The sequence below is a fragment of the Eretmochelys imbricata genome, chromosome 6 (genome assembly GCF_965152235.1).
Source record: "Eretmochelys imbricata isolate rEreImb1 chromosome 6, rEreImb1.hap1, whole genome shotgun sequence".
In the NCBI taxonomy this organism is placed as follows: domain Eukaryota; kingdom Metazoa; phylum Chordata; order Testudines; family Cheloniidae; genus Eretmochelys; species Eretmochelys imbricata.
In genome coordinates, this window is record NC_135577.1 from 113,782,710 (window position 1) to 113,808,365 (window position 25,656).

At 43.1% G+C, this 25,656-nt stretch overlaps 1 protein-coding gene across 1 annotated transcript in view; it reads left to right on the top strand.

Moving 5' to 3' along the window:
• Positions 1 to 20,230, top strand: part of TDRD9 (tudor domain containing 9) — a 146,492-nt gene extending 126,262 nt beyond the window's left edge. Inside the window, exons 30-36 of the mRNA XM_077820530.1 lie at positions 6,463 to 6,533; positions 6,951 to 7,060; positions 7,253 to 7,349; positions 10,326 to 10,464; positions 11,115 to 11,233; positions 18,138 to 18,210; positions 20,129 to 20,230. Of these exons, the coding sequence (XP_077676656.1) occupies positions 6,463 to 6,533; positions 6,951 to 7,060; positions 7,253 to 7,349; positions 10,326 to 10,464; positions 11,115 to 11,233; positions 18,138 to 18,210; positions 20,129 to 20,230 (711 nt within the window). The remainder of the gene's footprint in view (positions 1 to 6,462; positions 6,534 to 6,950; positions 7,061 to 7,252; positions 7,350 to 10,325; positions 10,465 to 11,114; positions 11,234 to 18,137; positions 18,211 to 20,128) is intronic.
• Positions 20,231 to 25,656: the final 5,426 nt, after the last annotated feature.

Genomic DNA, 25,656 nt, shown 5'->3' on the forward strand with positions numbered 1-25,656 from the left:
GATGGGAAGGCTCTGTTTGCTGAGGAAACAGACACAAGGCTGCGTGGCATAAAAGACTCCCGCGCGACCTTCCAGATCTTGGGCCTCTATGTCCCTTCTCTGACAAAACCCAAGTTCAAGCCGCAGCAGGTGGCTGCCCTCCCGAAGTATGAGGTCGCCCACAGAAAGCAGCGAGACTATAGAAAGCGCCCGCATCGGCAATCCCGGCCTGCCCCCAAGCTTGGGTCTTCTAAAGTCAAGCAGGCCGGCAAAAAGCGTTTTTGACGGGATGCTCCGGGGTACCCCACCAGTTCTCAGTAGGGACCTACCGCCAATAAAGCTCCCTTTCTCCAATCCGTTGTGTGCTTTCCTCCTGAATGGTCATGGCTCACCTTGGACCGATGGGTCCTCAACACCATCTCCCGAGGTTATACCCTTCAGTTTACCTCCTCCCTGCCCAACCGCCCTTCCCCCCGTCCCTCCTGGGAACCCCTCTCACGAGGCTCTACTCGAGCAGGAGGTGGGGCGGCTCCTGGACCTAGGAGCTATAGAGGCGGTGCCCAAGGAGTTCCTGGGCAAGGGGTATTACTCCCGGTATTTCCTTATCCAAAGAGGGGCTCAGGCCTCTCATGGACCTGGGAGGCCTGAACCACTACATGGTGAAACTCAAGTTCCGCATGGTTTCCCTGGCCTCCATTATACCTTCCCTGGATCCCGGGGACTGGTACGCTGCCCTTGATCTATAGGACGCGTACTTCCACATCCACATATTCGAGGGGCACAGACGCTTCCTCCGTTTCGTGGTGGGGCAGTCGCTACCAATTCATGGTCCTACCGTTTGGTCTGTCCACTGCCCCCGGGGTCTTTACAAAGTGTATGGTGGTGGTAGTGGCCTACCTCAGACACCAGGGGGTCCAAATATCCCCATATCTGGACGACTGGCTAGTCAAAGGCACCTCCCGGTCGCAGGTGACAGATTATGTGGTGCTTCTCCTCTCCACATGTACTGCCCTGGGCCTGTTGATAAACCACGCCAAGTCCACGTTAGTCCCAGTCCAATGCATAGAGTTTATCGGGGCGCTACTAGACGCAACATTGGCCAGGGCCTCTCTCCCACCAGACAGGTTCGAGACCCTGAAAGTGCTCATCGACTCGGTCACAAGGTTCCCGGTGACGACAGCCAGGGCTTGCCTGCAACTGCTGGGTCACATGTCTGCATGCACATATGTGTCCGTCACGCCAGACTCAGAATGAGGCCCCTCCAGCTCTGGCTGTCCTCGCAGTTCTCCCAGGCCATAGACGGAATGGACAAAGTCCTTACCGTGCCGAACTCGGTGATCACCTCCCTGCGGTGGTGGTCCGCCCCAAACAGCATGCTCCAAGGGGTCCCGTTGAGGGACAGGGCCCCGTCATTGGAGCTGGTGTCCAACGTGTCGGACCTGGGTTGGGCCCATGTGGGGAACTTTCAGACCCAAGGCCTGTGGTCTCTACAAGACCTACCCTTTCATATAAACGTCAAGGAACTCAGGGCAGGGCGACTGGCATGTATGGCCTTCGCTCGCACCTGGAGGGCAAGATAATCAGGGTCCTCGCGGACAACACGGCCTCGATGTTCTATATCAACAGGCAAGGTGGGGCCTGATCCTCTGCCCTCTGCCACGAAGCCCTCAGTCTGTGGGACTTCTGTATAGCCCACGACATCTACCTAAAAGCCTTTCACCTGTCGGGTGCCTGGAATGTGAGGGTGGATCGCTTGAGCAGGAATTTTTCCTCTCAGCACGAGTGGTCTCTACCACCGGAAGTGGCTCACCTGCTCTTCTGAAGGGGGGTACTCCCCAGCTGGAGCTATTTGCGACCTGGCAGAACCGACGATGCCCCCAGTTCTGCTCTGGGGGGGCTGAGGGAGAGCCGCTGTGTCCGATGCCTTTACCCTGTCCTGGTCAGGCCAGCTCCTTTACGCCTTCCCCCTGTTCCCTCTGATCAGCAGGGTCCTGGAGAAAATAAAGATGGACAAAGCCAGAGTCGTCCTCGTTGCCCCGGCGTGGCCCAGACAGCACTGGTACGGGACCCTCTCGGGGTTGGCGGTAGCTCCGCCATGGCAGTTGCCGCTCCACCCGGACCTGCTCTCTCAGGACCAGGGCTGCCTCCTCCATCCCAATCTAGCAATGCTTCACCTCATGGCATGGCTGCCCAGTGGCTAGGTGGCAAGGACAGGACATGCTCGGAACAGGTTCAGCGCATCCGCCTCGAAAGTAGACGGCCTTCCACTCACTGCTCCTATGTGGCGAAGTGGTCTCGGTTTTCGAGGTGGGCGGCAGGCGAGGGTGTTTCCCCAACGGCCGCCCCGATCCAGCTTATCCTTGATTACCTCCTCCACCTGAGGGCCCAGGGACTGGCGCCCTCATCAGTCAGGGTACACTTGGTGGCCATATCAGCCTTTCATTCCCCGATGCAAGGGCACACGGTGTTTTCCCATGCTATGACTGGCCGGTTTCTAAAGGGTTTGGATCATCTCTACCCATATTCCAAGCCCCTGGTTCCACAGTGGGACCTAAACCTGGTGCTGGCTCGTCTTATGGAAGCCCCGTTTGAACAACTGGCCACGTGTTCCTGGTTTCACCTCTCATGGAAGGTGGCCTTCCTGGTAGCTATCACGTTGGCCAGGAAGGTCGGAGCTCAGGGCCCTAACCTCCGAACCGCCATATACGTTTTTTCATAAGGACAAGGTTCAGCTCCACCCACACCCCGCATTCCTCCCGAAGGTGGTCTCCGCCTACCACATGGGTCGGGATGTTTTTCTGCCAGTCCTCTGCCCCAAGCCTCATGCGACTAGTGAGGAACGCCGTCTCCACATGTTTGACATGAGGTGTGCTCTGGCTTTCTACCTTGAGCGGACCAAGCCGTTCAGAAAGTCTTTGCAACTGTTCATTGCCTTGGCTGAGTGCGCGAAGGGTCAGGTGATTTCCACTCAGCAGCTTTCTAAGCGGATCACTTCGTGCATCCGTTCCCGTTATGAGCTGGCAATGATTCCCCTGCCGCCCATTGTGAGGGCACGCTCGACTCGGGTGCGGGCCTCATTGGCTGCTTTCGTGGCCCACGTCCCCATCCAGGACATTTGTAGGGCCACCACGTGGTCTTCAGTTCACACATTCACCTTGTGCTATGCGATTGTCTCCCAGGCCAGGTATGGTGCTGGGTTCGGCGGGGCGGTATTCCGTCCCGAGAACTTGTGAACTCCTACCCACCTCCAACAGATAAAACTTGGAATCACCTATTGTTGAATACACATGAGCAATCACTCGAAGAAGAAGAGACAGTTACCTTTTCCGTAACTGGTGTTCTTCGAGATGGGTTGCTCATGTGTATTCCACATCCCACCCTTCTTCCCCGCTGTTGGAGTTGTCTGGCAAGAAGGAACTGAGGGTGAGGGGAGCGCAGCACTCCTTATACCGCGCCAGGCGGGGTCATGGGGGGGTGCTCCCGCCACGGGTACTGGTAGGGGAAAAACTTCCGGCACCGGTGCACGTGGCAAGCACACACACCTATTGTGGAATAGACATGAGCAACACACCTTGAAGAACACCAGTTACAGAAAAGCTAACTGTCTTTTCTTTAACTCTACTCCTGGGGGAATCTCTTTAGTTGTTGTGTGTATTGTTGACCTAGTTGTTGGCAGGCATTTTGCAATAAGTTACCAAAATAATTGAAAGTGGAGTGATTATATTGTGTTATTTTGACAAATAAAATATGCAGGATTTTGCAGAATTTTAAGTTAGTGTGCAAAATTTTAAATTTTTTGGCACAGAATTCCCCCAGGAGTACCTAATCCACAGAGTTATTAATGCTGTGGAACTGGTGCATTTTCTGTCAAATAGAAATCCCTGCTATCTGTCTTCCAGACCAACAGAAGGCTATTGCAGACTTCCTGAGCGAATACTTCCTTCAGGTCCATGAATGGAAGTTCAACTGTCTCCCATGACATCTGTCAGGCTTGGGGAGCCCCAGAAGCAGATCTCATTGCCACCCCAAACAATGTGAAATGTTGTCTTTTTCTGCTGCAAGGGAGGATATGGCTTCAACGCTATTGGGTGGTGCCCTCAGAACACCAAAGCCAAATATTCTATATTGCTTACCCACTTCTACCTGTGATTCTCAAGACTTCATTTACGCTGCATCAGGAAAGAGCAAGGGTTATCCTCATAGTGCCATCCTGACCAAGATAAGTGTGGTAATAGAACTAGCTCCACCTCTCCATGGCAACACTTCTTCAACTTCCTCTTAGGAAGGATCTCCTGTCACGGAACTTGGGAACCCTGACCCCTCCCTACCTCTCATCTTTGAGCATGGTTCTTAGCTGGTTATTGAGCATGAAATTAACCTGTTTGCGTTAGGTCCAGTCAGTTCTCCTATCTAGCAGGAAACCTTGTACTCACAAAACTTACCTTCAGAAGTGGAAACTTGTCCACTCTTGATGTTCTCTTCATTCTCCCCAAGCCTCAGAGGTTTCACTCTCCAAAATCGTGGACTATCTGTTGGATTTAGACAAAAGGTCAGTCAATGAGCTCAGAGTACATCTGGCTGCTATAACAGCCATCAAAGTCTTCTCAGTCTTCGCCCACCCTAGTATAACTAGAGTCCTCAAGGGCTTATACATCTTGTTTTCTTCCACCCGTAGGGAACCAGGCCCTCCAATGGGACCTCGGTTTGGTTCTCAGCGCTCTGAAGAAATCTCCATTTGAAACCATGGCTACTTATTCTTTTGTCCATATCTCCCTCAAGACTCCGTTCCTCATAGCCTTCACTTCAGCTAGATGAATGGGAGAGCTTGGTACTGTTGTGGCTGACCCCCATATACTACCAGTTCTACTGCATCCCTATCCTTGCTTCCTCCTAAAGATTTCTTGGGAATACCACATAAGTCAAGAGATTTGCCTGCCAACGTTCTACCCAAAACTTCATACCTCCAAGGAGGAGACAGCGTACATACACGAGATTTCAGAAGGGCCCTTGCCTTCTACCTTGACAGGACTAAGACCTTACAGGCCACTCCTAGGTTATTTGTATCATTTGCAGAAAGGATGAAGGATCAACTTATTTTCACTCAAAGACTGTCCAAATGGGTTTTTGGTTGTGTCTTAACCTGCTGTGGATCAGCTGGGATGCACCACCCTCATGCTGTTGGCACATTCCACTAGAGCTCAGTCCACATCTAGAGCTCTTTTGAAGGAGAACAGAAATTTGTAGGATTGCAATATGATCTTCTATTCATACCTTTGTCAAGCATTACATTTTTCTTCCAAGATGATACTACTTTGGTGACTCAGACCTCCAAACCATCTTGGACTTACCTCCTCCGCACCCACCTCCCTCACTGAGTTACTGCTTGGGAGTTTCCTACCATGCAGCACCAACAGGGACACATACTTGAAGAAGAAGGAAAGGTTACTTACCTTACAGTAACTTGAGTTCTTCAGGAAGTCTTGTTCCAATGGGTGCTCCACCTCCCGCCCTCCTTCCCCTGAGCTGTGGAGGCTCTGCTTTGTAGTGAGAAGGAACTGAGGAGCGGCAGGTCTGCACCTCCTTACATGCCCTTGTTTGGAGGCACGAGGTGCTCTTCTATGCAGACACAGGCCCATGGACACCGCTATGCATTCTCCAGTCGAGAGAGCGTGGGCACACGCGCATCCTAAAGCAAATGCTGTGGTTCTGCACATTTATTTCTGATAACTTGAATGTAAATACATATGGAAAATAGGTTCTGCCCTTGGTTTCCTACTAAGTAGATGAATATAGATCTGGTGATGCAAAGTTACTGCAGCACACAAAGTGCTGTTGGTGATGCAGTAGATGGCTCAGGCAAACTCAAAACTGTTAATTTGGTTGCATCTCATAAGAAAGCATAGCCATAACTAAACAGTGAGTATTGATCATTATGTAAAAGTGTCATGTACTGTACTCTGATTTTGAGTTAATCCTCACTTTTATTTTTATTTGTGTGTGTGTGTGTATATATGTGTATATGTGTATATATATATATAATAAAAAATTTCAAATCTGGAGTCAGAAGTTAGACTCCTGATTTATATTTCAGTCTTCCCAACACCCACATACATGTTCAGTTCACACAAATGAGTGGCCCCATAGAACTCAATGGGACTACTTTCATGCAAAAAGTTAAGCATGTGCGTAATGTTTACAAGATTGGGAACCTAGACACTTAAATACAGATGGCCTTATTTTCAGAGGTGGTATGGAACTCCAGCTCCTACTGAAGTTACTGAGAAACTGTGATTGCTCAGCTCCTGTGAAAAGAGTAATTTTTATTTAGGTGCCTAGATATAAATTTAGGAACTTAACTTTAGGCACCCAGGTTTGAAAACATTGGATGTTAGTATATGCTCAATAAAGTATTAAAATAATATATTATTTTTTATTTATTTTCATCTAAAAACTAAAACTTACTTGAATTGTCTTGTTTCAAAGGCAACACTTCATGGCCCCTTCAATCCTTATGAGTTGAAGTGTCACAGCATGACCCAAATTTCCAGATTCAGGTATGATAAAGCTTTTGTTGTGAATGGCAGGCAAACCATAGGTCATTGTATTGTTATAAAAGTTACTGGAATACACCTTTTCACATCTTTAATTTTTTTATTAATTCACTGTTATGCTTAAATACTATGGAACTCTGTAGAAGTAAAAAAAAACAAACATACATAATGTTAAAAGTTCTGAGAAGAACGGGAGAGTTTATTGACGCAGTTCTAATGTGCACAGAAATTGTATTTAATATCTAGAATACAAGGCTGGGAGCCTGGATTCGTTCAAAACTTGACTCATTAACTAGAGTGAGTTTGATTGACTTTGCACACTTATGGCTGATTCATATCTTTAAAAGGATTTGTAGATACACATTTCTACTGACTTTTCTTTCTTATTGCCAGTTAATATATTTTGTCATTTTTTCCTAGGTGTATGTGGATAGAAAGGGAAAGTATAAACTCTGTAATTATCAACAATACTCCTGAGGATCCATTTCAGAAAATGTTGGTTGCTGCTTCTGTATCAGTAAATGCAACTGGTAATTCTAAATATATACTTGTGTTCCTTATTTTTTCCCTTTCTTTTCTTTAACTACTTAGCATTGTCCATATGAATAGCCATAGAACTAAATTTTATCTGTCCCTGAAATTCTGTCTACCAACTGCTTAGAGGTTGGTTGTGCTGTCAAGGCCTTCTGTTAATTATCAATTTTTATTCTTTTTTGTAATAGGAACTACAATGTTGTTAAAAGAAACATCTCTGATTCCTCCTATTCCTGGGCTACCAGCACTCCTCAGTATGTTATTTGCTCCTGTTATAGAACTCAGGTATATATGCATTTTTTAAGTGGAACAGCAGAATGGTGTGTTCTCTACCATCTTTCTACACTTCTCTTGTTTCTTCCATCCCTTACAGGCAGTTGCATATTATATTGCTAAGTTGACAATGTTGGATGTATATATGAATTTGGGATTCCAGAGTTTGCCTTTGTGAAAACTTGTATAAGTTCCTGAGATGTTGCTGCAACTCTAAGAGGAGGAGGAGCAGTACCTGTCTTAGATCTGCCTGGGCAACGGGAGTTTTGTGTGTTTTAGGGGCTGTTGAGGGACTAAGTTGCTGTTAAATTTATTAGTTTCACCTGTGTCAGTGTGATGGGGTGTACAAACCCCACACTGAGCAACAAGTGGTTAAGTGATTATTTTGGGCCCAACCAGCCCTGCCTCCCCCCCACCACCTGCAGCAAATGCTCCTTCTGTTGGAGGAATTAGAAGACAGGGAAACAGCTCATTTGGGGGCAGACCTGGAATAGAGCAGACCTGCAGCCCACAGTTTCAGCAGCACAGAGCAGAGAGAAGGCTGATGTCTCAGACCCAACTGCCCCAAAGGAGCCCTTCAGGAGGGAAAGGAGGACCCACCCCAGAAGCAGTCAGAGGGGGATGTAGACCCTCGACATTGGTAATCTCCTTTTATTTTCTTGATTTGGACTCACCCAGCAAGGGAAAGCCTTGGACTAAGCTGACCAGGGTGGAGATAGGAAGTGGCCCAGGGATGACAGCCTTAAGCAGCCTCGGTTGCCAGACCACTGGTAGCCTAAAGGATCCTGCGTCAGAGCCTGATGGAGTAGGAGGGCCCGGGCTTTGCTACCAACAACCCCCCTGCCAGTCATGGGTTGCAGCCTTGACCCCTAGGTCATGCTTCCCAGCCAAACCCCAAGTGAGGGCCATTACAGTCAGGGATACCTAGAGCCATGGATAGAACCTCTTTTAAAAAAAAATTATATAAAATCAAATAAATAAAATTAGAAACCATTAGGAAAGGGATCGTTAATAAAACAGAAAATATAATTTCACTACATAAATCCATGGTATACCCACACGGCGTGCCGTTCTGCTTGTCCCATCTCAAAAAAAGATCTATTAGAATTGGAAAAAGTGCAGAGGAGGGCAACGAAAATGATTAGGAATATGGAACAGCTTCCAAATGAGGAGAGATTAAAAAGACTGAGACTGTTCACTTTAGAAAGAAAGATGATGAGGGGGTTGGGATATGATAGAGGTCGAAAAATCATGAATGGTATGAAGAAAGTGAATGGGGAAATGTTATTTACCCCTTCACATAACAAAAGAACTAGGAGTCACCTGATGAAGTTAGTAGACAGCATGTTTAAAACAAACATGAGGAAGTACTTCTTCACTACAATGCCCAGTCAACCTGTGGAACTCATTGCCATGGGATAATGGGCAGGCAAAGCATATAACTGGGTTTTAAAAAAAGAATTAGATAAATTCATGGAGTTTAGGGCTCAATGCCTATTAGCCAAAGTGGTCAGGGATGCAAACCCATGCTCTGGGTGTCCCTAAGTTTCCAACTGGCCAAAGCTGGGACTGGACTTTCAGCTACCTGAAAGGGGGTTCCAAAGAGGATGGCTCTAGACTGTTCTCAGTGGTAGCAGATGACAGAACAAGGAGTCTTAAGTTGCAGTGGGGGAGATTTAGGTTGGATATTAGGAAAAACGTTTTCACTAGGAGGGTGGTGAAACACTGGAATGCGTTACCTAGGGAGGTGGTGGAATCTCCTTCCTTTGAGGTTTTTAAGGTCAGGCTTGACAAATCCCTGGCTGGGATGATTTAGTTGGTGTTGGTCCTGCTTTGAGCAGGGGGTTGGACTAGATGACCTCCTGAGGTCCCTTCCAACCCTGATATTCTATGGACGATGGGAATGGACCGTTTGAAATTGCCTTGTTCTGTTCATTCCCTTCTGAAGGATGTGGCAGTGGTCACTGTCAGAAGATAGAACACTGGGCTAGATGGACCATTGGTCTGATCCAATATAGCTGTGCTTACATTCTTGTGTTCTTAAATAGCACAAGATCAGATCCTAGGCTGACAAAGCGTTTGTGCTGGATAGCACTTTCAGAGCCTATCAGTGTCTTGCTGCTCTCCTGGTCAAACCCATCTTGGAAGAAGCTAGAGGAAGTTGGAAGCCTTTAAAGATAAAAAATTCATGAATTAGAAATTGGAGGAAATAAAAAATCATTTGATTCTATATATAGATTCGAGCTGAAATGTATAATGAAAACCTAATAACCACAGGTTGCACGGCATGGGTTATAAGCCTTAAGCCACAAACTGGGGTCAGTGCAGGTCACTATTTCAACACAAGGGATGCTGGGATTCCCTAAACTAAGTTCTGGTCTGTATATGTTCAGTACTCTTTAAGTATTGAGCAGCTGCTAGTCACAGCTTTGCCATTTTTAAACTAGTTATGCAGGGAAAATGTGAACACTATTTTGTTGTGATACTGCATCAGCATGTCAATACATTGTCCCAGCATCACGATGTAATGTCATGACAGGGTGTTGCATGAGCCATAAAAATTGTTCTGGGATCCTTACAAATCCCACAAGCTAGGCTGTACCAGTAACTTGGGTTTTCTTTGGCAATACAAATGTTTGTTCCTATGAGGGTGTGATTGCCGCTTGTGTAGACACACCTGAGCTAGCTTTAATCTAGTTAGCTCAGGGTTTGAAGCGATGAAGCCCAGAGTTCCAGCCATGCTTGTACAGCCAGTATTCTGCAGCAGCTTCACTGCTCTGTTACCCAAGTTATCTAGATTAAACTAACTTGTGTATGTCTTCTTGAGTAGCAATCAAAACCAGCAATTGCGGTATAGATATAATCTGAGCATCTATCTTCATATTAATGTGGGATGTAAATTAGATTCTTGGTGTTCCAGATGAAGTTGCTTTGTTTTCTTCAATTTCATCTTTCCAAAATTCCAGTTCAAGTTTTCATTTTGTTTAGGGTTGATAAAAGTGGAAGGAGTTTTACTGGTGTTCTTTGTGGTTTGGGGTGGAATCAGAGTCTTGGAACCCCACTGCTTCCAGAACATGACATGGAGCTGGCATTTGATGTGCAGTTTGGCGTGGATGACATAGTAGAGGTAAAACATACATATGGATTATTTTCGTTGTAGTAGTGCATGTCTGAAATCTAGCAGATGTCAGAAATTGTTAGCTCTTGCAATTGTATTACTTGAAGTCTAGCAACCTTTGGCAGAATTTTAAAGTTGTCTAATTTTTTTAGTGAAATTGCCTGTTTATAACCCTGAACTGATCTTGTGTGTCAGAAACTAAGTTTAAAAACCCTGAGGTGGTTTCATTAAACTTTACTGAACAAAGTCAAATATTGAATACAGTACATTATTATCTTTGTAGACAGTTGTATATTATTAAGCCAGTAACGAAGCAAATACAATTCTGTGCTAATCAACTCCTATGCAAGATGGGTTTTTTGTTTTTCTGTGTGATATTTAAACCTTTTAATTATATTTTTGGTATAAAATAATGCCATTTAATCGTAAAATCCATTTAGTCATAAAATATTAGACATTCTTATATAAAATTATATACGTAGGTTTTCTCAGATGTCTTTGCTAATGTTGATATAAAAATGAACTTTCAGTGTTAACTAAACCATTCTAGACAGACAGACATAGGCATGCACACACACACACACATATCCCTAATCTGAATTTAAACTGGAAATGTTCTTTGGGCTGCTCATTATCATTTATCATTGAAATATTCACAGATAAACATCCTAAGAACGGCCATTAACAAACTGGTTTGTGATGGCCCAAATGGCCCAAGGTATTTTGGGCAAGAGAGAATTGCACAGCTGCAAGAGAATGCTCGTGAGAAACTTTTAGGGTAAGACTACTTTTCTTGGTGAGAATTTTGTTTTCTTAGTTTATAGCAAAGCAGAATCCACATTTGTTTTCACACTTTTGTCTGGTACTAGCCATCTTGATTTACTTTGCTTGTTTCTAAAGCAGTAAATTCACTAGTTTGAGCTTTTGCTTTCAAAATATTAATTATTTTCAGCATTTTAATATAGGCTTTAGACTTACTGTTTCCATTATTTATAATTTTACTGGTACTGTAACACTAGGTCAACAGGAAAGCCTAACAGTTAATAGAATCATAAAAACTAAAGAGCAAAACCTGTTCCTCAGGATATAGTTCCCTGTTCTAGAGACTGACTGACAGGAACTCACATGGCTTCAGAACCTAGAGAGTTTCTTCCTCTCCCCCTGTGATGGAATCTCTTGGAGACTTTTGTTTCCAGATTACATTTGAGGTGTACACACTGCTGTCCCTCATCAAATCTGTGCCAAGAGGAGGTGTTAGCAGAGATAATTGCTAGAATTCTCCTTCCTTACCCTACCTTGTTGCATCTGTCCCAAGAGAAAGTAATATAGTTACTGAGGCCACCTGCCTCTTTCCAGCAATCCTTCCTTGATTCTTATGACCAAATCAAAGGAACTGATACCAATATAGTGCAGAGTACTTGGGGTATCTAGCATCAGTGCAGCTTGCAGTTTATCTGTCTCCTAAAGCTTTCTACGGAGCCAGCCCCAGTATGAAGAGTCACTATGGCAATTCTCTAAAGTATGTAGCTGCTAAGTGTCCTTGAAGCTTTGAGCAAGCCTGTCTGTTTCTGTGAATGTAGGGTAGGCATTTTGTGCTATATCTAAACCTTTAATAAACCTTTTAATCTCTGTATACACCTGTGTGATGAAACTGACCCAAATGCAATTGTTTGCAACAGCCATCCAGCAACCCTCTTTTGCAGTCATGCACTAACTATTACACAAGGTTTCCAATGGTACCTTCATACCTAGGAAAGATGCTAGGCTGTTTGCCAGAAGGAAATACCTTCCCGAAGCAACTGTGCATTGAGGTGGGGGCAATTTCATGATGCAGCTTCATGTCAAGATGGAGGAGAAGCTTTAAGTGGAGTTCCCCAGTGCAAAATGCAATAGGGAAACAGTGGTTGCTGTTGCATAGAATATAGAGAGAATTGATATGGGCAGTTTCTGTGACTCCCTTCTTTGATGTACTTGCTCAATTCAAATATATGATTTGCCACTGGTTACTGTCTCAACTTCTTTCATGTATGTGAGCACTAACTTGTCCACCCCAACTTTAAATCCACTCCACGCCTCTTGAGTGAAGTAGATTAGTAAATAACGGAAGTCAGGTTTTAGAAGATTAGGGTTGGAAGAGACCTTGGGAGATCATCTAGTCCAACCCCCTGCTCAAGGCAGGACCAATACCAACTAAATCATCCCAGCCAGGGCTTTGTCAAGCCAGGCCTTAAAAATCTCTAAGGATGGAGATTCCACCACCTCCCTCGGTAACCCGTTCCAGTGCTTTGCCACCCTCCTAGTGAAATAGTGTTTCCTTTATCCAACCTAGACCTCCCCCACTGCAACTTGAAACCGTTGCTCCTTGTTCTGTCATCTGCCACCACAGAACAGCCAAGCTCTATCCTCTTTGGAACCCCGCTTCAGGTAGTTGAAGGCTGCTATCAAATCCACCCTCACTCTTCTCTTCTGCAGACTAAACAAGCCCAGTTCCCTTCAGCCTCTCCTCGTAAGTCATGTGCCCTAGCCCCCTAATCATTTTTGTTGCCCTCCGCTGGACACTCTCCAATTTGTCCACATCCTTTCTGTAGTGCAGGGCCCAAAACTGGACGCAGTACTCCAGATGTGGCCTCACCAGTGTCGAATAGAGGGGAATAATTACTTCCTCGATCTGCTGGTAATGCGCCTACTAATGCAGCCCAATATACCATTAGCCTCCTTGGCAACAAGGGCACACTGTTGACTCATATCCAGCTTCTCATCCACTGTAATCCCTAGATCCTTTTCTGCAGAACTGCTACTTAACTAGTTGGTCCCCAGCCTGTAGCAGTGCATGGGATTCTTCCGTCCTAAGTGCAGGACTCTCCACTTGACCTTATTGAACCTCATCAGATTTCTTTTGGCCCCAATCTTCCAATTTGTCTAGGTCACTCTGTACCCTATCCCTACCCTCAAGCATATCTACCTCTTCCCCCAGCTTATTGTCATCTGTGAACTCGCTGAGGGTGCAATCCATCCCATCATCCAGATCATTAATAAAGATGTTGAACAAAACCGACCCCCTGGGGCACTCCGCTTGATACTGGCTGCCAACTAGACATCGAGCTGTTGATCACTACCCGTTGAGCCTGACAATCTAGCCAGCTTTCTATCCACCTTGTAGTCCATTCATCCAATCCATACTTTTTTAACTTGATGGCAAGAATATTGTGGGAGACCGTATCAAAAGCTTTACTAAAGTCAAGATATATCACATCCACTGCTTTCCCCGTATCCACAGGCTCTGGAGGGCCATGTAGCAAGAATTCTTTAGGGCATCAGCACTTTTCAGAGACTGAAAAGAGGCTGGAGTAGCCAACTGTAAGGATTTGTGCAACGGACCTGTCAGTCAATTGATTGGGACACAGAGTTCAGTGTTTATACTGGAAGTGTGTTTGTCTTAGGCAGCATCCAGCACCTGTCACTGTCTTCTGGTGAAGCTAAGCAGCCACTGTTGTCTGTGACATGGCAGCCCTTAGTGTTCTGTCCCACAGTGCTTTTGTGTCTCAAGCCAAACAGCTAAGATACAGCTTCATAATTGTTGCACTTCTGAGGCATATTGTACAGGTGCACTTCCTGGCAGGCGCATCAGGCAGAGACTTTACAGGGCAACCTCCTATTTTGAGACCTGCAGAACAGTTGGCAAAATTCCAGAGGCTAGAAAGAAGTGTTCTTGGAAGAATTTGACACACGTGCCAATGTAAGAGTAAACTTGAGTGACTTGAGTTATGCAGCAAATTGCTGCTTTGGGGTTACATAGCTAAGAAATGTACCTTCTTGAGTTTATACCATATTAGCTAGGACTCAAGCAAACAAAGACATAATCTGTGCTTTTAATGCAGTTATACCTACACATCTGGTATATCTTCAGAAGCACAGAGCATGGTGTTTTTAATCATACTGGCAAAAGTCATGAAAATTACTGGCTTAATCACAAAATCTACTTGCCTCCACTTACCGTAGTAAAAGGCAGGTGGAAGGAAACAGCAATTTACTGACCTGTCAAAATTTTTCCCCATGGGAATGAGTAAGAACCATTTTGTAAGGCTCCTGTATTTACAGACAAAACCAAGTAAAATCTCATTTTGGTGCTAAATTTACTCTGCCTTGACCAATATAAAGAATAAATAGAATATAATTGAGTCTTTACCAATCTCTTTCCTCTTTAAAATGTGATTTCAATCTGAAAAAATGACTGAAAATGGCACCTTCTTCCTCAACAGATTCTTCTCCCAGTATTCAGAGTCCTATCTAATAATTTTAATAATTGTAATAATTGTATTACTTTCAGAAATGCAGAGTACCTCACAATGAAACCAAAAGCTGCTCTAAAAATCAGTCTAAGTTGCTATTGGATTTTACTCCTGTTAATACTGCAAAGCCGAATACAGCTAAGAGAAATGAAACTGGATTCTGTTCATTCTCATTCATCAGAATAACGATTTATGAAGTTATAACTGCAAGACTAATCATTTGAAAACAGTCCAGTTATATAGATGTAGAGGGCAGAACTTGGCCTGCAGAGGGATGAATCCAGCTGGACTGTTGGGTTTACAAGGCTAGCATTTACAAAAACATTGTCTTTTTAAACAGAGCATATTTGATATGGACTTTGAGACTAGAACACTTTAACCCACAATCCCTTTTTAGAATAGAATCATAGAATATCTGGGTTGGAAGGGACTTCAGGAGGTCACCTAGTCCAACACCCTGCTCAAAGCACGACTAATCCCAATTTTTGCCCCCCGATCCCTAAATGGCCCCCTCAAGGATTGAACTCACAACCCTGGGTTTGGCAGGCCAATGCTCAAACCGCTGAGCTATCCGTCCCAGGTCTTGCACTTAAATTTATTGCTTATCCCCACAGCTCTTCTTTGTTAGCTCTAAACCTCTACAAACTTGTGTCTGCCTCCATTCACATAGCTGTCACTTTTCCATTCGCTGTCTTCCTTCATTCTGTCTCTTTCCCTTATTTCCACCCTCTTCGTGCCTGCTTTTGCCTACCCCAAAACCTTTGAAATGCCAGTCTGTGATTTTTCCCAGTATTTACAAAACTTAAAAAAAAAAATTAATAGGACACGTCATGATGTTCAGTAGTACTGATTAATACATGCCTGAGGTTCATTAGTTAGTGATTCATTTAAAATATTCTTATACCATGTAAAGAAAAATCTGTCCAAATAAAAATAACTTCGTTAAAAGGCCAGAATCTAAAATATTACCCTACAAGACAAAAATGCTGAAGTTCTTTGATAAAAATTAATAGTCTTGTCCCATACTTCCTTCATCTCTGTAGAAAATTGTTCTGATGATAAATTTCTTGCCATACAAGAAATAGTGTTAAGATCCAAAAGCTTAAGTTATCCTGGTCTTAAGATTTGTGGATCATAGTTAGGGCCCTACCAAATTCATGGTCATGAAAAACGCATCACAGGCAATGAAATCTGGTCTTTTGTGTGCTTTTACCCTATGTTTTCCAGATTTCGTGGGGGGAGATCAGAGTTTCTCAAATTGGGGGTCCTGCCCAAAAGGGAGTTGCGGGGGGGTCTTAAGGTTATTTTAGGGGGTTGCAGTATTGCCACCCTTACTTCTGCACTGCCTTCAGAGCTCGGCAGCTGGAGAGCAGCGACTGTTGGCCGGGCACCCAACTCTGAAGGCAGCACCCTACCAGCAGCAGCGCAGACGTAAGGGTGGCAATACCATACCATGTCATACTTACTTCTGTGCTGCTGCCTTCAGAGCTGGGTGGCCGGTCAAGACCCCTACAGTGACAACACTGTGAAAGTTTTTAGATTGAAATAGCTGAAATCATGAAATTATTGATTTTTAAAACCCTGGGTCTGTGAAATTGACCAAAATGGACCGTGAATTTTGTAGGGCTCTAAACACAGTATCCAGAAACAGAATTTCAGAAGTAAATTTACATCTTACTTCCCTCTCACCCCCCAAGTATCAGAAGCTGAGCATACTCTGATTTTGAAGGAAGAGACCATCTGCTAGAATACTGTTGCATTGTTTATCTTATTTTTCTCCCTATATAAAATCTTTCTCCTCCTGTGTTTCAGTTGTTTTCTGATATTTTTTTGTTTAATGCACTGAAAAAAATGCCTTGCTGAAAAGACACTACATGCATAAAACTATTCAGGCTAAGTCTTTCATGGTTTCCCCTTTACAGTTTTTTTAAATTAACTGTATTTACAAGATGTCACCACTACTTAACAGTAAAATGTGTATTTGAAAAACACATCTAGACAGAATTAATTAAAATGTATCATTGTTGTACTTCACACAGCTTGAGGAAATAACTGGGGCATATAGACAATCTATAATAATTGAGTTGTTACGGAAAACAAAATGATCTAAAAATAGCGAAACTAGATCCAAATGAATAAGCGTACATAAATGTATGGAATCAATGACATTTGCAAATTGTAGCACTTTGTCAAATAGACAACTTATACCAAATATTTTTTCTCTCAGAATACAGTTTTAAAACAAACAGTTTCGCTAGGGCATGACTTTATTGGTGACTTCTCACACTGGAGAGATATAGTATGAGATAAATGAGCAAATTAGGCTAACATGAAAATGTTAGGTTTCCGAGTGGTAGCCGTGTTAATCTGTATCAGCAAAAAGAATGAGAAGTCCTTGTAGCACCTTAGAGACTAACAAATGTATTTGAGCATAAGCTTTTGTGGGCTAAAACCCACTTCATTGGATGCATGCAGTGGAAAATACTGTAGGGTGATAGATAGATAGATAGATATACACACACAGACACAGAGAGAACATGAAAAAATGGATGTTGCCATACACACTAGAACGAGAGTTATATTAAGAGAGAGATCAATTTAGGTGAGCTGTTATCAGTAGGAGAAAAAACCTTCACTTTAATTGATCACTCTCATTATAGTGTATATGGCAACACCCATGGTGTGTTTTTCATGTGTGTTTTTCATGGTATTTGTGTGTGTATCTATACCTTCCTACTGTATCTTCCACTGCATGCATCCGATGAAGTGGGTTTTAGCCCACGAAAGCTTATGCTCAGATAAATTCGTTAGTCTCTAAGGTGCCACAAGGACTCCTCATTCTTTTTACTGATACAGACTAACAAATTTATCTGAGCATAAGCTTTCGTGGGCTAAAACCCGCTTCATCGGATACATGCAGTGGAAAATACAGTAGGAAGATATAGATACGCGCGCACACACACACACACCCCATGAAAAAATGGGTGTTGTCATACACACTATAACGAGAGCGATCAATTAAGGCAAAGGTTTTTTTTCTCCTGCTGATAACAGCTCACCTTAATTGATCTCTCTCTTAATATAACTCTCGTTATAGTGTGTATGGCAACACGCATTTTTTCATGTTCTGTGTGTGTGTTTGTATATCTAGCTATCTATCTCCTGTATTTTCCACTACATGCATCCAATGAAGTGGGTTTTAGCCCACGAAAGCTTATGCTCAAATACATTTGTTAGTGTCTAAGGTGCCACAAGTACTCCTCATTGTTTTTGATGAAAATGTTAACATTTCATCCAGCACAGTAATGTAATAAATTTTCAAATATTTCATTAGGTGTTTAAAGTTAACTATATACCATTGGGTTTCTTAAAGATATTTTTATGAAATTTCAGTTTAATCTGCAAATCAAAACCTCGACAAGTAATTGCTTCCAAGTGGTATGGGAAACCATATGATTGGAATCAGGTAAGGTTACAATTTTCTAAAAAACTAAGCAAATGGGAATGCGTTATTACAATATTCCTTCATATCTGGAGACTTACATTAGGTTCGGATCTGAGGGTCACAATTAAGATGGTTTTTGTCTGTGTATTCCTTTGATGTCTGTTAACCTTATGAGCAGAGATGATCTGGATAACAGTACAAATATTGTTGGTTTGGATTTGATGTGCATGGACAGATCCATACACTCCATGTGGCTCTTGTAATGATTCCTGTTTAATTTTTTGACCCCCAATATTCATTATTTCCAAACGAAACTCTTCAGAAATTTGCCGTGAAGGATGGTTTATGGCAGGGAGTTGTCATTTATTGATTGCTGCTCAGTAGGATAAAAATTTTATTACTGTCTGAATATTTTTTCCCCTTTAGATATTAACCTTTTGGTATTTCCCATCAAATAGCATAAAATTAACAAAAGGAAAGGAAAGTTGGTGACTGGTGTATTTATGTTACTTGTTTTGGAATTGTTAGCTCACCACAGTATATGCTGGATTTTATTGCTGGCCATTGTTGTATAACAGGATTTCCTTTTTATACTTTCAGGAAACCTGCTGGTTTTAGGGTCACATAGGGAGGTAGTAGTCTGGAGATTTCAAAGGGTTTCCTGCAGCTCAGAAGTAGGGTTTTTGTTTGGAGTAAGTCCTAGTCTGCCCTGCTAGTCTGTTAGAAATCGTTCCTGACTTCCTCAGTGGGTCTACCCATGCAACCAGATTCCCACCACATTTGGTTCATGGCCAGCTTAGTGGTCAGTGAACCAGCAGGAACAAGGCAGGCCAGTGGGTATCATGTGTCTTTGAGGTGGAGGGAGCTGGGTGCTTTTCTGAGATGGGTAAGTGAGGGGTTTAGGTCTCTTCTTGAAAGGAAAGTCTGAGAAGATGGGATGAGCACAGAGGGCAAATATGCTCATCCTCTTCACTGTGAGGAGTGTTTATTTTCTTTTAATTTTGCTGTAAGGTTGTCCTATACTGATGTTATAGGAGTGTAAATGGACAGAAAATATCTGTCCTCTGCAGCTCTAGTACAGAGTATGCATATTGCTACCTTTTATACCTTGCATAAGCAGAAGTAGTGCTTGCTACTCATTTTTCAAATTTCAGTAGCTGTCCTCAGTGTCAAAATATGCTATTATGCCATCTCTCTCTCTCAGGGAAAACTCCACTTAATATTTTTTTAGATGCTCTTAAACCCCACAGTGCTGAGTTACCTTTAACAGACATACATTCTCCTTTCCCTTCTAAACTGTCTAAGGAGCTGAAAAAAACCTATGGCTGATCCTTATTTCATGGTGTATATGGGATATAAGCAGTGCTAAAGCAGTGCTCTATACTGATTCCTCTCACAGTATGCACATGTACATGAGTGTTCATTTTGACCTGACAATTCAAAGAACAGCAACTCACAGATTTTTATTTTTTTTTTACTGCAGTACGAAGAATAGCATGCCATAATTATATAGGGCAATGAACATGCTAGTATAACCTTTTGTTCATCTACATTGTTTTTAATTTTTCTTAAAAGCAATTTGTTGTGTAAGCCATATAGCAACATGTCAAGGTGTATTTGAATTCTGAGGGTCCAGGTCATCTTATTTTATATAATTACAAAATGCTTATATTATTAGTTATCCACTTGATAAGTAAAGCCTGTGGATCTGAAATGGAGAATTCTGACACAGGCATCCCATGATGTGAGTTTGGGTTTTTATGGTAATATTGATCTAATTTTTCAGCATGCCATACACAATTTGAGAAGTTCCTATGATTTGGAACAATCAAAAAGTTATTTGAAAACAAGATAGTGGGGGGAAAAATCTTGTGTTTGCAGAGTAAGAACGTATGAACTTACATCTTTCTACCATTGTAATTTTGCTTCTTTTCATCAGGTGGATTCAAAACTGATCATCGACCAGTCTGAAAGGGAGAATGAAAGAGGAAAGAACACTTTTCTTTACCAACTACATAAGCTGGTTGTGTTAAATACTTAAATATTTCTATAAATCCTTAAAAGAAAGAGAGGTTAAAGCCAGTTTTTAGTTTAATTTTACTGCTGTTTTCTGTATGATCCTTAAAGGTTGGCTCCACATCCCTCTGATCCTAAAGACGAAGGTAGTATTCAGTTTGGAGTGTCCTAGTGGGTGTATTAATAAGATTAAAAAAATACATTATGGCCTTTTCTCCCAAAGATTAAGAATGAAGGTACACACATACAGAAAATACCTTTCATAGAACAGATTTGTTTAGAGCAAGAGGCTCCTTTTCTTTTAATAATGTTTCTGAGACAACTTTTCAAAAAGCACCCAATAAACCAAAGGGGAGAAAATAGATACAGTCTGAGTTGTTTAGCTCTTTCACTGAAGTATACAACAGTGAAAGATGAATACGATTTTTTGTCTTTGAGATAAAATATATTGAGTTGCATGTTGAATTTTATGTTTTGTTTGTTTGTTACTGGTGTTTGAATAATAAATCTTTAAAGCAAATTTGCTAATTTGTATAATTAAAAAGTTAATTGACACTGATATTTTAGTTATGTACTGGTGACTTCAAGGCATATTTGTGTACAGATTTAGCTATAGTATATAATTAAAGCTCTCATGCTGGATATAATCACTTGCACGGTACACTTTTGACACAAAACATAAGTCATAAGTACATATTTTTTCATAGGTGGAGGGAAAATCTTTTTGAACCTCTGATTCACTATTCCTCCACTCTTTTTTCCTGTCCCCTAAAACACAAGGTCTTTACTGCTCAAAATATGAGGCTGCTAGCTTCAGAATAAAACACACAATTGGAAATAAGGTATGGTGTCTTTCCCCTTCCTCTTCACAAACCTGGTTAATAAAAATTGAATTTAATGACTGTTGGTGTGCCACTAGATTCATAATATACCACAGGTATTTTTAAAGTAGTTTAATTGTGTTAAAGCAGTAGCTGGTAGTGCCAATCACTGTAAATAGGCTAGCAGCTCGGAGAAACAAAGCTAAAGTGAAGAAATCTTAAAAGAACAGTAATTTTAGTGATACTGTGAGTCAAGGGAAACATCCATATAATAGACAATTGCAATGACCTAGTGTAACCATCACTTTCCTTTGCTCCCCTTTCAAGGGCATTTTAAAAAAAAAAGTTGACAAAATTCTGAAACCAGCTGTGTTTAATAACACTAACTTGCATTTCTTGCTGGGTGGCTCAGACCACAGCACTTCTGCGTTGAATTCAAATGCACAGTGTGTTGATTAAAAGTATATTACATCTAGTAATCACAATTAGAGATTATTGAAGTGTCAGCAGGGGAATGAGAATGGTACAGGTAGATGTATCCTCACTTTGTGATGTTACTGGTGAGAGCTTCTGCAGGACAGAGTACTCTATAATGTCAGAAATTTTGGGTATAAATAGTAAGATACTTTTGATTCTTATTAACAGTGAAGTTGAGATTTTGAAACTGGCTAAAGGACGTTCAGTAGGATTTGTGTGCCTTATTCACTTAAGCTCTCAAAATATCCCAGCCTGAGTCTAATGGAATGATTATTTTCAAATATATGTACTGTTTTGGAATGTCACTGGAGACTTGTTTAGTAGACTTTTACATGATCAGCTGTGCCAATACTACTCAGATATGTCTGTCTTCAGGCCCAATTCAGTACTCCGGTGGAAGGTTTTCTTCCCACTAACTTCAGTAGCTCATGTGCAAGCTCTTTTGCTTACTGTGGTCAAGAGGAATTGAATCTGGACTTGCACTCTTATCTCACGACCAGTATACCTGAAGTTCAAAAACAAGGAATGTTCTGCCAGTCTCGTACAAAGGAACTAGGACCCAGAGTGAGCTGCCTGCAAGATATCTTCAGAGAACCAGAATTATAAGAGAATTTTCCTTCCTTTGCGTGCTGGTCCCTTTAGGTATTCATTGTGGATGTGCAAGTGTTCTGAGTGCCTGGGACTGGAAATTCTTCAATAGCAGTGTCCGTTGGTCCATCCCTGCACCTTCTCATGCTCCCAACCAAGGAGATAAAGGTGGCATGGACTGACCACCTCTTCAGTTTCTTTTCTGTCATTTGCAGCCTAGGATGGAACCTCCTGCGTCTATTTCCTCTCTTCAGTATTCTGCTACATCAAATTTGTAAATATTGTAAAAAGTTTACAGTTTAGTTTTTAGTGCTAGTTAGTTAGTTGGTGGGAGAGTTTGGGGGTGGAGAGAACCCCGCCAATTCAGGCACTTATTTTACCCAAAGTTCCAGGTTTTAAGCCTTGCCTGGTCTGCCTTCATTCTTCCTGGTGAGCAACCCACATGAGACCTGCTTATATTGCCTCAGGGAAGTATACATTCCCTTGTGATGCAGCATCTGCCGTGCTTTCCTTGCACACACCAGGCAATCTCATGAATTCAGGCTCCAGAGGTACTTCATGGAGTGCCCTATGAACCCTATTCACATCCTGAGTCCTCCTGCTTCCCTTCCACCCATCTAGAGCACCCAGACAGCACCCCACCGGCATCCATTACCAGTGGTTTGGAGTCTTCCACCAAACACAGGGACTCCTTAAATTGGAAACGCAAGGAAGACCAGGACAAACACCCACACAAGAAGAGTGACAAATCTCCACATAAATCCTCTAAAAAGAAACCCGCTTCGCACCTTCCTCCAGCCCTGCTGAGACGCCACATCTTAGAATGGGTGCATCTGGAACTTGCAAGGAAAAGAGGGCATCAATGGTACCAGGAGCTCCCAGTGTTGTGAAGCCACACACTGAAAGGTCAGTAACAATGCCTGTGTCACCTAAGGCCAGAAGGGATCCGTCCATGCACAGATCCTTCACCTCTAAGATGGCATAAATGGCCAGGCCAAGCCTGAGACACCTGGCAGTTCACTTCTGGTGGGACCTTGATGCAATCTCCTGGAGGACCTAGCTATCTATGCAGACCCGGAGTCCCCAATTTTCTTGTAGCCTGTCCTGTCGTGGGAAGTGTCCCCATGGTAGTACCAGGGCCCAGCCAGGAACTGGAGGCTCAACCTCAATCTCTGTGCTACCCACCTACTCCCAATCATCCAGGATCAGATCCTACAGAACCACCAGCCCTGATATTGGAGCACAAGGAATCCATTTTCATTAGCTGAGAACTAGCTAGTATCGACAGGTTTGAGTAGCAGCTGTGTTAGTCTGTATTCGCAAAAAGAAAAGGAGTACTTGTGGCACTTAGAGACTAACCAATTTATTTGAGCATAAGCTTTCGTGCGCTACAGCTCACTTCATCGATTGTAGCTTACGAAAGCTTATGCTCAAATAAATTGGTTAGTCTCTAAGGTGCCACAGGTACTCCTTTTCTTTTTGCTAGTATCGACAGTCCCTCCTGCTACCTGGTGAATAACTGTCAGTCCAGAAGGGGCTTCCAGATCCATTATCTTGCTCTAATGTCCTTGTCAACAGCAGTTCTGGTCCAGGGACCAATGGTGTCCACATATGTACTCCTACAATCCATCTCATCAACCCTGTTGAAACCCCTGGGACCCATAGAATCATAGAATATCAGGGTTGGAAGGGACCTCAGGAGGTCATCTAGTCCAACCCCCTGCTCAAAGCAGGACCAATCCCCACTAAATCATCCCAGCCAGGGCTTTGTCAAGCCTGACCTTAAAAACCTCAAAGGAAGGAGATTCCACCACCTCCCTAGGTAACCCATTCCAGTGCTTCACCACCCTCCTAGTGAAAACGTTTTTCCTAATATCCAAACTAAACCTCCTCCACTGCAACTTGAGACCATTACTCCTTGTTCTGTCATCTGGTACCACTGAGAACAGTCTAGATCCATCCTCTTTGGAACCCCCTTTCAGGTAGTTGAAAGAAGCTATCAAATCCCCCCTCATTCTTCTCTTCTACAGACTAAACAATCCCAGTTCCCTCAGCTTCTCTTCATAAGTCATGTGTTCCAGTCTCCTAATCATTTTTGTTGCCCTCCGCTGGATGCTTTCCAATTTTTCCACATCCTTCTTGTAGTGTGGGGCCCAAAACTGACACAGTACTCCAGATGAGGCCTCACCAATGTCGAATAGAGGGGAACGATCACGTCCCTCGATCTGCTGGCAATGCCCCTACTTCAGCTCCTCTGTGATCCCAAGAGTATTTACGAAAGTACTTGTGGTGGCAGCCGCATACCTTTGCGGACAAGGAAGACTGATATCTCCTTACCTGGATAGGCAAGTTAGTTACCAGAAGTTACCTACTACAGGACAGGCCTAACAAAGAAAATAACAGAACGCCACTAGCCGTCACCTTCAGCCCCCAACTAAAACCCCTCCAACGCATTATTAAGGATCTACAACCTATCCTAAAGGATGACCCAACACTCTCACAAATCTTGGGAGACAGGCCAGTCCTTGCCTACAGACAGCCCCGCAACCTGAAGCAAATACTCACCAACAACCACATACCACACAACAGAACCACTAACCCAGGAACTTATCCTTGCAACAAAGCCCGTTGCCAATTGTGCCCACATATCTATTCAGGGGACACCATCACAGGGCCTAATAACATCAGCCACACTATCAGAGGCTCGTTCACCTGCACATCCACCAATGTGATTTATGCCATCATGTGCCAGCAATGCCCCTCTGCCATGTACATTGGTCAAACTGGACAGTCTCTGCGTAAAAGAATAAATGGACACAAATCAGATGTCAAGAATTATAACATTCATAAACCAGTCGGAGAACACTTCAATCTCTCTGGTCACGCAATCACAGACATGAAGGTCGCTATCTTAAAACAAAAAAACTTCAAATCCAGACTCCAGCGAGAAACTGCTGAATTGGAATTCATTTGCAAATTGGATACTATTAATTTAGGCTTAAATAGAGACTGGGAGTGGCTAAGTCATTATGCAAGGTAGCCTATTTCCTCTTGTTTTTTCCTACCCCCACGCCCCCCAGATGTTCTGGTTTAACTTGGATTTAAACTTGGAGAGTGGTCAGTTTGGATGAGCTATTACCAGCAGGAGAGTGAGTTTGTGTGTGTATGGGGGTGGGTTTTTGGAGGGGGGTGAGGGAGTGAGAGAACCTGGATTTGTGCAGGAAATGGCCTAACTTCATTATCATGCACATTGTGTAAAGAGTTGTCACTTTGGATGGGCTATCACCAGCAGGAGAGTGAATTTGTGTGGGGGGGTGGAGGGTGAGAAAACCTGGATTTGTGCTGGAAATGGCCTAACCTGAAGATTACTTTAGATAAGCTATTACCAGCAGGACAGTGGGGTGGGAGGAGGTATTGTTTCATATTCTCTGTGTATATATAAAGTCTGCTGCAGTTTCCACGGTATGCATCTGATGAAGTGAGCTGTAGCTCACGAAAGCTCATGCTCAAATAAATTGGTTAGTCTCTAAGGTGCCACAAGTACTCCTTTTCTTATTGCCAAGAT